Here is a 12321-nt window from a genome sequence, read left to right as displayed (position 1 = left end):
CCACTGCAACTCCCTATTTTTTCGTCCCATCCACAACCTTTCCTTTCCTTCTTCTGCTGCTAAACCACGGGGGTGGATAGGGAGGAGAGCGATGCGTGCGTGGGGCCCGGGTAGCGGTAGCGGGGACACTCCCCTCCGCCACCATTGCGCGCCGGCCGCCCGCGGCGAGGTCCCGCTCCCCCTCCGCCTGTCTCCGGGCCGCCGTATGGAGCACGGGGAGCGGGTGGGTGGGGAAGCCCGAGCGCCCGGCGGCGGCACTCGCTCGCCTCTGCCGGCGCGGGGGGCGGCTCGGCTCGGCTCGGCAGCCCCGCCTGCGCGGCGCCGCAGGGGTTAAGCGCCCTCGCTGCCGGCGGGATCGCTGCCGGCGGGGAGCGGGTTAAGCGCCTGGCGGCGGCGGCTCCGCCACTCGGCTCCGCACCGCGCTCCGCGCCCGAGCCGATACAGCGGGAAGATGGCGACGGAGGGAGCGAGCGGCGAGCCCGGCTCTGGCGGGCGGGAGGACTCGGCGGCCACGGCAGCGGTAATCGGCCTGGCGGGAGAGGGGGGTGCGATCCAGCCGCGGCGAGGAGGGTTTCCCCATGGCGCTGGGACGAAGCCGTGCCCCGAGACCTGCCTCCGCCGCTCCGTCCCTCCGCCCTCCTTGTCCCCCGGGGCGGGACGGGGTTCGCTGTGGGACCCGCAGCCGCCGAGCCCCGTCCCGCCCCGGGCAAGATCAGAGAGAGGCGCGGGGTCTGCCTCCCTGCGGCTCTCCCTCTTCCCTCAGCGGGGCCGGTGGGTTCTCGCCCCCATTGTTCCTCCCGCTGCTCCGGCGCGGGGAACGGCGTGCGGCGCCCGTGAGGGGCATGGAGGGGGCTCCGCTGCCGGTCTCGCCTCTCCCCCACCCACCGCCCTTTTCCCGCTGCTTCACACAGCGAGGGGGCTGCGCCCCGGCTGTCCGGGAGGGCTGAGGTGCTGACAGCGGCTGGGGCGGCGGGACCTGTCAGACCGGGGCGCGGGGAAATGTTGCTCTTTAACCCTTTGCCGGGCCCGTAAGGCACTTGGCTTTCGCCTGCCTCTCGTGAGGCTTTTACGGCGCAGAGGCACCGTCCTTTTCCCCCGCCGCAAGTCCCTGTCCCGAGCCGCGGGTGTGCGGAGACCTCTCGGGTCCCAGGGCCCGCGCCCCAGGGGCAGGATCTGGCTCCCGGCTTCAAATATCCTCAGAAGCGGAGCAGAACGCCCTCCCTGCTGGCGTGTCCTCTCTGCGGGTGGGTGAGGCAGCTGGGAGGGATGCGGTGCGGTGCCAGCCGATGGTTACAGCGGTGGCAGGGGGAGGCTGCGCTCCCCTGGGCCGGCCCTGGGCTCCTCTCTCCTGCTCCACACGCCCCCAGCCAAGGCTGCAAGGCTCGTCCGCTCGGGCGGTCTGCGCCTCTGCTGGGCCCGGCTCCTCCTCGCCCGTGCTCTGGCAGATCTCTGGCAGCCCGGCGGCTCTCCCTCTCCCGCTGCATCCCAGACCTGCCGTGGTCTGGCCTGTCTGGGCACTTCCCGGGCCAAGCAGCCCTCGGTACTCGCCTGGCCGACAGCCGCAGCTCCCGCGTCACGCTGGGGCTGCTCGGTCTCGTAGCCACATGCGAAGTTCAGGGCGGTAAAACCGCGGTGGTGCCCGTTCTGATCGGGATCGTTCCTGACGGCGCTGACTCCCGAAGCTAGGGGCACTAGTTTCTCTGAAATTTAGGTTATTGCCAGCATTTTGTTGTTATTATCTTGTTTACTTCCAAACAGGCACTAGTTCTTATCTGAAACCTTGTTCCAACTGTGTACATAATTGTCCTTGTGTGTCTTAAAATCTGCAGTGTTGTGGAAATTCAGTTTTCCTTTAAAAAAGCAAATCTAACACAGTGCATATTTATAACATCACTGTCTATTAAAACAATGACATAATGATAAAATGGATATTAAGGTAAGAATTACTAAAAACAAGCTTAAATACTTTAAAGCCCAGGTTTTCATCAAAATTATTTATACTAAATTCTTTACTATATTCATATTAATACTGCCTTAATTTTCAGTTTTAAAATATCAAACAAGTAGCCTGTAATCAAATAGCACTTCAGTATTGCACTGTTAGGCAATGGAGTATAAGCCACTCATGCAATTTGGTGTTCTCATTGTGAAAGGTAGGAGGACTAGTTCTCCACTGTGCACTCATTTTAAAATATGTTTTTAAAAGTGAAGAGATGCTAGGATGTAAACTGTGTGTTTCTCCCTAACAAAAATAATAGCTATACTTGAGCAATAACAAAATATTTTTAAATACTGCTTTCCTTTCTAACTTATCTTCAGTTATTAATTTTTTGTTTTATGGTTTTTTCCTTACCAGTATAAACATTTGATTGTTGATTAATTTTCTCTTGGAAAATAAAAAGAAAACCTCTGTGCAATTAGTGTTTAAAAAAACAATACATTTATAATACCTAAATATTTATTTTGGAGGGTTAATGTGAATAGCTTTTATTTTCTGTCTTTAAACTAGAGATACAGAATTATGAATTGGATCATCTGGCCTACTTTTTGGATGACCATAATCATTCAGGTGACTATAAGTCACACTAAACTCCAACTTATAAAAAATATTGTTTTAAGTACAGTTTTGGGTTAGGGCTTTTTTTGGGTTTTAGTTTTGTTCTGTTTTATATTTTTTTTCTTCTAGTTCTCAGAATTCTGATTGCACAAATGGTGCAGGAAAAAGCTGTGAGCTTTCCTGAGCTTTTTCTGAAGAAGCAGTATTTGTATTAGTAATGTGTTAATGTGTAAGGTTTATGCTGTAAGCAGAAGGACAGCACACTAGGGTTTCTTGATACTAAATTCTCTGTTCTTGTGTCTTGATACATTATCAATAGCTTCACTGGAAAATAAAGAGTTTTTCTGCTCTTTTTAGAAGCACTGTAGCAAAGAAAGGGAAGTGCTTTACATTCACCAGAGAATTTGACTGGAAAAGCCTAGACTGTTCTATAGTGTGTTACATTTAGGAGCAAAGCTGATAATGTTGTTATTCTGAGTTTCCTAGGATAAAGCACAGCATTTGGTGAGCCCATCCCTTCGTTCCCACAAAATACTGGTATTTTTATGGTGGTAAGGATGACAGGCAAAAATGGCAGGGGAGTGGTTCTGGTCCTTTTTCATACCTGCTCAGCATGATTGCACTGAAGTCACTGAAATTGTGTTGATGCAGCTTGGACCTGAATTGAGAGAAAACATATGTGTGTGTTTTAAAACATCTTTGAATGGCTTCCATCTGCCTAATGTCTACCAATAATGATTATATATATATGATAGCAAGAAATAATCCAATTTGACAGTCTTTTTGTTGAAACATTGAACATCAGCCTGCTGTGCAGAGAGGGTTGGGTTGTCACACGCTTTAGCTTCAGTGTAGATTTAACAAAGCCTATGAAAAGCCTGTTATATCAAACATGAAGTCTGTTGAAATTATTCAGTAAAATTTTGGGGTTTGATTTTGCTTGACCAGTGATCAAAAGCATAAATGTTATTTTCCCCTCAAAGACAGTACCTTCAGCTGTCTGTAAAGCTGTACACGTAGTGGATATTGATAGAGTGCAGTCTTGACTCCACTAGAGCGAGTAAGGATGTTGCTACAAAATTGCCCTGAGAATGTGTGCCTACCCCACAGGATCACTCTGGGTTGCTGTGGGTTGTGTAACAGTACAAAAAAGTTACACTACATTAAATACTGAAAAAAAAAAAAGTAAACTGAGAGAAATTCCATGATACTTTGTGGTGACATTGTGGGGTATTTTATGCCTACCTTGGTGTATTCACTATTTATTGATCTGTAAGAATATTAGTAGTAGAACTGCCATTCTGATCAATATAATGAAATGCTAAATTATGGCTTGATGATATCAGTTATATAGGCTGATTTAGATCAGTTGGAAAGATTCTTATCTGAAAACTACTGCAAGTAGTAGAAAATGAGATCATAGCCTTGAAAAGCAAAGACTATATCTCTTACAAGAGATTACATGCTAGAAAATGGTCACTTACGGAAAGGACCATTAGCAACCCTGTTATCATCTGAATACAAGTTTTCAGTGTTGCATTATCATTCAGAGGAGGTATTTTCTCCTAGTCAGATGTGTGATGCCATTGTGTTTCAGCATGTAGGTGACATGCAGAGACAGCACAGTTCTGTCTGCTCTAGTTCTCCTGCTTCTCTGTGGTGAGACATTGGTCTCCATCCATCTTGCAGTGACACTTCCATCCTCCTTTCTTCCTCTCCTCCCCCTTCTCCGAACTACAGCACTGCCTTTTCTATGCTTTCTGCTCCACAACCTGCAGCACACCTTCTCTTCCTGTGTGGTGAAGATCTTTGGGGATGAGAAAAGAAAGCCACTGAATGCAGTCCACTTTGTAAATGTTCCTTTCTCTTCTGAGTGTGGACTGTCACACTGTCTGTCATTAGAGGTGAAGTGCAGAGGTGAAAATTCTGAGCCAGATATGTGAAAGTGACATGGGAGGTGTAAAGCTGATGGATGCAGTAAGTTCAGTTGTTTTCCCTACTGCTTTGACTTCATTTGTGTGAGCATTGTTTTGGCCTCAGAGGGGATATAACGAGATAGGAATAGAGTTGGAAACTGGGACAGGAAGAAAAGATCTCAGGAAGACAGCAGTTTGCAGTCTGGTTGTGCACCTACTCCTACCCAGGAAAAGGAACAATTGATTTAAAACAGCTGTATAATCCTTGAACATATAAGCCAGAAGCTGTCAAGGAGGCTTAGGGGAGATGTACTGGTATGTACAAGTGATATATGAGTTAAAGCTTTCTTGGGCATTGTGTTTTGGTTCTCTCATTGCACAAAGTAAGGTGTAAAATTCTGGAAAACAGAGATAGCTTCAACAGTGTGTACCCATATCTGTATGTAACCCATATCTGTATGTAAATTTACTAATTGCCTTTCAAGTGACTTATTTGGAAGCAACTTGCTGAACAGAAATTGCCCATTAAATCTAAAAATTTAAACATGATTGTAGAGGATTTTTAGGCCTCAGTCTTCATAGAAGCCTAACTTGCACTGAATCTAACTTGCACTGAACTAAAAAATGGCAAAGTATCTTTGTGGCTTTTAATAGATTGCAGAAATGTTTTAACAGCTGTGACAATATCTGGGTATGTATAAAGGTCAGTGTCTTAGTAATTTTGTAGGGGTTGGGGGCTGGTTGGTTGGGGTTTTTTTGTTGTTGTTTCCAAAACAAATTTCCCAGTTCTGAGGTATATTTGTGGTTAATGTTGAAACTGTTAAAAGTTTTGCTGTTGGCTGAAGCCAAGAAAGCCCACAATAGCTAACCAAAACCTCCCCCACACCGTTTAAAGAAAACCTTCTGATAAACCCAGAAAGCTGGGGAGGTGTGCTTGAGGAGGGCAGAATAAGTGGGTAACTTCTTGTGGTGAACAATCCAATAAAAATCATTGAGCTAATGGATGTTATAATTAAATGCATATACAGTACCCTCATGATCCCTTAGGTATGACTATGAAATTTTATGAGTCGAATGTTAACAACAGATGATATTCTCTTCAGCAAAAAATTCCATATTAGTTGGGGAGCAAATTCAATGACATTGCTTTTCCTTGGAGGATATTTCTCTGCTTTCATACCCGTTTCTGTTACTTAGAAAATTTCCTAAAGGTTATGTCTTCTGAAGTTCATCTTGGATGTGGTGGGAAATGGACACGTATTTTTGCATCAGATAATTTCTGGTGAAGAAGAGGATCACAGATTCTTACCCTAGTTTCAGACTAAAGAACAGGCCTTCCACAGGCAAAGCAATAAACTGTGGTTTTCCCTGAAGTATTCATGAGTACTATGTGGATATTATAACCCCTTCTTTTAGCAGTCTCTGTGTTTGCAGTTTTCTTTATTAGAAAAGGGCTATGATTCATTTGACCACATATCCACTTCCTTTTATAGCTGGTGAAGTAAGTGGCTAGAAGGAATAACCTGTTTTAGAAACAGGTTTGTGAACTTCATTGGTTTTGAGTGAAGTGACTTAGGCAGCTGGCTCTTGAAGGTATGGGTAGAGGTGTGAATGGGTTCAAAACATTTAAATTTAGGTGTCTATGTTTATGCACAATATTTAATATCCTATTACAGTCAGTGGAGCCATGAGCAAATAGTTCTGCTGGTGGTTAGCTGAAGAGCTTTTTTGTTTGTTTGACTGGGCTGATTCTACTCCATTGAAAATAAAAGGGCCTCAAGTACCTGGCTAGCACAGCTGGTACCATTAGGTACCTCCCTTACATACACACATACAGGACACACACCTTTAGGTTTTCACCTTTAGTGGCCCCTTTGGGGTACTCTGGGGCATCCCAGCTGGACTTCTGCTGCTAGTCCAGTTGGCATGGATGACTCTCCTAAGTTCTGTATCAAATCTGCCTGTCCCAGAAAAAGTGTCTCTGAATCTTGGGACATTTCACAATAAGTAGTTCTCTATGGGAAACTAAATAGAATTAGTGAAAATAGATATTTATACTTGATCAGATGAGTTGTACTGGGGAAACGTACTTGGTGTTTTAAAACATACAAGCCGTGGTTGTGTTTCTCTGGTGCAGTTGTTTCATGGGTCTGGCAGATGTGGGGCCATCACTATACTAGAAGTTTATTTTATGTAGCCTAATAAGTAATAGCAAACCTTTTTAGTTTTTAGAACCTTATCTGGGAAGTCTGCTACGTGAATCCTCAAGAGGATTCTGCTGTGTATTGATGAGAACTCAAAATATGTAATAAATGTAGTTATGTACCTTTCCCTTCCCTTCTGAGAATACTTCTTTTTTTACTTTTGACAGCTTTTCCCTATGTCTCTTCTTGTACACTTTTTATTCTTCTCCCTGCCCCACTCCCGCCCTTCCAGTCCTCAGTTATGTTCCACAGGTTTCTTGCCCAAGTCCTGGATTATTACTCCATCTTTTAAAAAGCTTTCTGAGCAAGAAGGAGCTTGTTTCCTATGGTCATTTGTGATTAATTCCCAGCTAATTTGTTTTTTGCCTTTGTTATGTTTAGGGAAAGTACAAAGTTGTGGCTTTGATACTTTACTTATCTCTTTGAGCTTCTGCTGAAGGCAGTGGAGTTTTGAACAGTTGCTGCAATAGCAGAATGAACAGCACCTTTAGTTCCTGAGGGTTGCCAGTGCTATCCACCAGGCTATGTCTGCAAAACCAAACTATTAGCACTACCAATCTCATATTTTTCTGGGTTTTTTTTTTGTTTTGGTTTTTGGTGTTTGTGTGGTTTTGGTTTCTTTTCCAGAGTGGGGTGATGCATTTAACTGTAAAGACTTTTACCATTTCTATTCTAAATTGCTTTACATGTGAGAAAGACTCCATTCTTTTCCGGCGCCTCATGGTGACCTTCCAATTTCATCTTCTTTCTATTTTTTCCAAAGGCAATGGAGGCTGGAAAATGCCTTTCCAATTTGATCACTGCTCTTCTGAGTAGTCCTTCTCTTGTTCAGAATTGATGGATTTTTCTTCCTTTAGGCTTGGCAGAGATTGTTTTAGTCTTTAGTAATGCTGGTATCATTTTGCCTGTATGGTTTTTGTGACACACATGCAGGTAGTTGGATGAGTTTATCTAATTAGCAGTTTGCTCTGTTGTTGGTGCAGGCAGCATACACCCCTGACAAAACTGATCTGGAAGAATAACATGGAGTTTTGGAGACAGAAAGAACTGAAGTAGTGTTTTTCAGGTACTTTATTCTTATAGATCAAATAAACCAAACATTTTGAAATAGGAAAGAAGTAGAGGAAGAAGTTCTCTTGTGTTTTGGTTGTATATACGAAATATCTTCTAGGGCAATGTATTCCCATATCTCTGTATAAAACCAATACAATGGCTGGCTTGGATACATAGTTGTTAAGTTGATGGTTAAATTTTTACAACCTGGCACTCTGCCACAAGTACTCTAGCAAAACCCTAGGTGACACATAAGCCATGAGCTACTAATGCATTCTTTATTTTCTGGAGTTCTAAGACTTAGTGCTTCACTGGAAGATGTTAGGGAGAACACTTCTCTAGATCTAACCAGCAGTTTTTTCTATGACTTGGCCAAACAGTGCTGCATCTGAATAAGAACTTGGGGCAAGCCTGCCATGACTGACATCATGATGCACAGAAGATGGCACAGAGTGTTTAAGAGGGAGGATAGTTTTATTTCATCATATGCTTTATCTGTTCAGGTCTTTAAGATGTTTTTACAACTGTCCTTGGGAATATTTCAGATGTTTAAACTATGCATTTTGGTCCAGTTGGGTTATGTTGCAGCTCTGTGAGTGCTGATTCAGGGATTTGTATGGGGAGAAGACATGGTAGCATCTTCAGTGACTGCCATACACCTTCTTATCCTGTGTGAATGGATTTGATGTTGCTTATCCATAGTGAACAAGTTGAAGATGACATTAAAGTACTGGAAAAAAGTAGTCATTCCAGTTTCAGAATTTGCCAAATAAAGTTGGGAGGGAAAAAAGCCTCAGTGAGCATAAAATTAATAATAAACAAGACCAGAAAAAATGATGTTATTCTCTTTCATCCTAAAAAGAATTTTTCTGTTTGTGTGTCTCTTCTGGTTGATCGTGGACAGTTTCATACTTTAAAATGAGAAGGCATCAGACAGAAGTAACTGACAATAAAGGTGGTGATTCTACACAAAATGTGTAGTTGTGCCATGGAATGCTGTGGATGCTAAAATTACATAAAGATTCAAAGAGCAAGGGGGCAGGTTCACAACAGATATGTCAGCTGAGGGCTGCTATATACAAAATGACAATTTCTGGCTCAGAAGGTGAACAAGCTGAAAATTGCTGGAGGTTGAGAGAGTATTTCTGGGAAGTATCATTATGGGCTTGTTTTGTTCTAGTCCTGATCTCAAGGCATCCCTTGTTGGCTGCTTTTGGAGACAAGATGCTTGGGCAAGTGGGTTTTTAGCCTCATATGCTAGAGTCATTTAGATATGAAGTGGTTTGGCTAGTTCTTATTTCATGTCTTTAAAATTAAAAATATAAAAATCATTTGAATATCTTGTTGGAATGTCTTTCTGTTAAAGTTTCTTTGTGTTTATTTATATCTAAGTGTAAATTACTAAAGAGCACATTTAACTGCTAGTTTTTGCTGTCTTTTTATGTTCTAGTTCAAGGTGTACACTTGAAAAAAATTTATGTAATTGCTTAATCAGATGCTTAGTTAAAAATCTCATCACTGCACCACAGTATGTTGAAGAATGTCTATGGTTTTTTTTCAAGAATGTTTTCATTTATGTCTCAGGAAAGACTGCAGATATGAGATGTTTCACCTGTGATGGACAGTCTTTTGACAAAGATCTGCCTTTATAAGTGTGCTGTACTTTTTTGGGTGCCCCTCTATTACTTGTTTTCTATTTAAAAAAAAATATCCCTGCATTAGTTTTCCATCTAAAAAATGGAGACTTTCTTATAAAAGAAGTTGTATGAAGAAACCAATTTCTATCCCTGAAGTGTTAGGTTTTGTGAAGTGGTTTGCAGGAGAAGGATGGTAGATAAGTGGTCCTTGTATCTGACCGAATTAAATTTAGTAATTAGAAGTGCCAAGTGTGAAAACTGCTGCGGCCAGGAAGGTAAAATCTACTCTACTGACACTAGATTACATGAGGAGCTGTAAAAGTTTAGTGACTTCTCATTTTATATGTGTCCTTAGATCAGTGAGCATTATATAGAATTGTGAGGAGCACTGTGAGAGGTGCTGCAGCATATATTGGAAAAAAGCCTTCAGAGAAACCAGTTGTTTCTCGTGATTCATTGGTATGGAGAGTAAGAGCTATTTTTTGGATTGCTGGAATAGTTGACCCAGGCAGCAAAAATAGAAGATAACTGTTGTTCAGGCTAAAGTTCTGGTTGGAATGGATCGTCCCATCTTCAAAACAGTTATGCTTAATAGAAATAGGGTGATTGGAGCATTTCTTATGAGGACAAACTGAGGGAATTTTTCAGCCTTCAGAAGAGATGGCTGAGAGGGAACCTCATCCTCAACCTCGTCTGAAGGGAGGGTGCCAAGGGGATGGAGCCCAGGCTGTGCTGGGTGGTACCAGGTGGTCATAGGAGAGGCAGTGGGCAGAACCTGGTGCACAGGAAGTTCCACCTGAGGATGAGGAGGAGCTTCATTACTGTGCAGGTGACCAAGCACTGGAACAGGCTGCCCAGAGAGGCTGTGAGATATTCAGGATGCATCTGGACCTAATCCTGTGCTCTGTGCTCTGGGATGGCCCCGCTTGTGCAGGGAGGTTGGTCAATGTTACTCACCTGAATGAGGAAACTCAAGCCAACATATACTGCATGTAAATAGCTAAAGCTCTGGCACAGAGTTCTAGTCATTTGTGCACCTCTGCATGTTTAACTGCAAAGTGTAACACAGTAATACTAACAGATCCAATTTTTGGGTATTTTAGATCTATGGCCTTCTAGCCTGAGGGAAGAACAACTGTTCTGCTGTCCTCTAGCCTTGAAAAAGTAGAAATGGTACTTGCCTTAATCCTTATTGGATTTTTCTCTACTGAAGTTAAGTTCTGAGTAGCTGAATGTTAAGATTGTATGTGCTTTGGAGAAAATACAGTATATCCACATACATTGCTCACCTAATTTGGTAATTACTTCACAGTAACAGCAACAGATTACTTCACACTGAAGGTAGCTGAGTGTTTGCTTTGCAGGGCTTTCTAGTAAACACATCTAGATCAAAGCCAGGAGTCTAGTGTTTACCTTACAGGAAATAATAGCATATTGAAAATCAATCTGGACAGCTAAATCTAGCACATGGAATAATTTTTTTTTCTCTCCCTGAAATTAATCCCCTTTTAAATTCATTAAGTGCCTGCTTGTGTTAGCATTGTGGATGGGGAAAAACAGATTTGTATTAATTTTATCTACCTTTGTGATTTTGTAAATATTATAACATTTTCCTCACCACACCTCCAAAATCAAGTCTTCCAGCTTTGTAGTGTTTTCTCATATAGTACTTACTCCTTTTCTCTTTATTCTTTTAGTTAGCCAATTCCACACTTTTTAGATAAAGACTTTATGCAGTCCTTGAGATGTGGGTTTACCAGGGGTTTATATAGCAGTAAAAGGACGTTGTTTACCTGTAAGTGAACAATTATGTGCCAGCTTCCTCATGAAATAGCTGTATCTGCCACTTCTCTGTCCTTTTTCCAGGCAATTTATGAAGGACTTGAATAAGGCTGGTCCCAGAGATGCCCTCTGCTTTCCTATTTCCATCTTGGAGCATGGTTGTTACCCATGATGTTTGTTTCCTATCCATTAACATTTGGATAGGAGTTTTTGTATAATATTGGATGCAGAACCTTGTCCAAAGCTTCTGGAAAATTCAAATTCATCAGTGTCCAGTGGATCCACGTTACCATGTGCCTGTTGACGTTGTTACAAAACTGCAGCAGTTTGTGAAGTGAATTTGTTTTTACAGAGGCTGTGCTGGTATTCCCAGTGTACACTGAGTATGTGCTCAGTGATTTTATTCATCAGTATAAACCCATTCTCCTGTCTTGCTCGGGGTGGCAGTCAGACCTACACCATTGTTATTAACTGTGGAGTGAAAAGACACTGCTGCTAAGAATGTTAGTGCCTCCTAAACCTGAACTGTTCCCTCCAGCCCAACAAATGAGACTGCAAGAAAAGCATGCACATAAGACTTCATGTCTTTTCACAAATTGTTCTTCAGAAGTTCCCATTCAGCCCAGTGTGTGCTGGTAACTTGGTAGCTGTTTGCACAGGTGCCTTAGGTGTGCTGTGGTTGAGATCCTTTCCCCCTCTCTTGCCTTCCTCCCTGTAGTGCTGTTTCACATCTGTTCAATTGTTTCAGCCTCTGAAACTGCACAAGGGAGCAAAGTCACAAAGTTAGCTGCTTTACCATTTCACCTTCATCATTCACAAGACATTGCAGGACTGATCCCTTGCAACAATTTGAAACAATATAATATGGGAGAGCTTTAATTTCTTTACTTAAAAAAATAATCAGACTATCTGCTATTAATTTTGACTTTATATAGTACAAATAAAGACACCAACTTCTGACAACTGAAGATGAATGCTGACACATCTGTGTTTTACAACAAATTACAGTAACTGTTTTAGTCAGTGTGCTCATCAGTGTTTTATTTCTTACAGACAAGAGAGTTTGATGTGGATAACCTGAGCAAGCCAGAGCTGAGAATGCTTTTGAGTGTAATGGAAGGAGAACTGGAAGCACGAGACCTTGTGATCGAAGCCTTGCGGGTAAGTTACTC

The 12321-nt window shown here is 42.8% G+C and overlaps 1 protein-coding gene across 1 annotated transcript in view; it reads left to right on the top strand.

Annotated features, from left to right (window-relative positions):
- Positions 1–348: 348 nt before the first annotated feature.
- Positions 349–12321, top strand: part of CTTNBP2 (cortactin binding protein 2) — a 79174-nt gene continuing 67201 nt past the window's right edge. Inside the window, exons 1-2 of the mRNA XM_064702690.1 lie at positions 349–520; positions 12203–12310. Coding sequence (XP_064558760.1) covers positions 452–520; positions 12203–12310 — 177 coding nt within the window. The 5' untranslated portion in view covers positions 349–451. The remainder of the gene's footprint in view (positions 521–12202; positions 12311–12321) is intronic.

The sequence above is a fragment of the Zonotrichia leucophrys genome, chromosome 1A (assembly GCF_028769735.1).
Source record: "Zonotrichia leucophrys gambelii isolate GWCS_2022_RI chromosome 1A, RI_Zleu_2.0, whole genome shotgun sequence".
In the NCBI taxonomy this organism is placed as follows: domain Eukaryota; kingdom Metazoa; phylum Chordata; class Aves; order Passeriformes; family Passerellidae; genus Zonotrichia; species Zonotrichia leucophrys.
This window is presented reverse-complemented; position numbering and strand designations above follow the sequence as displayed.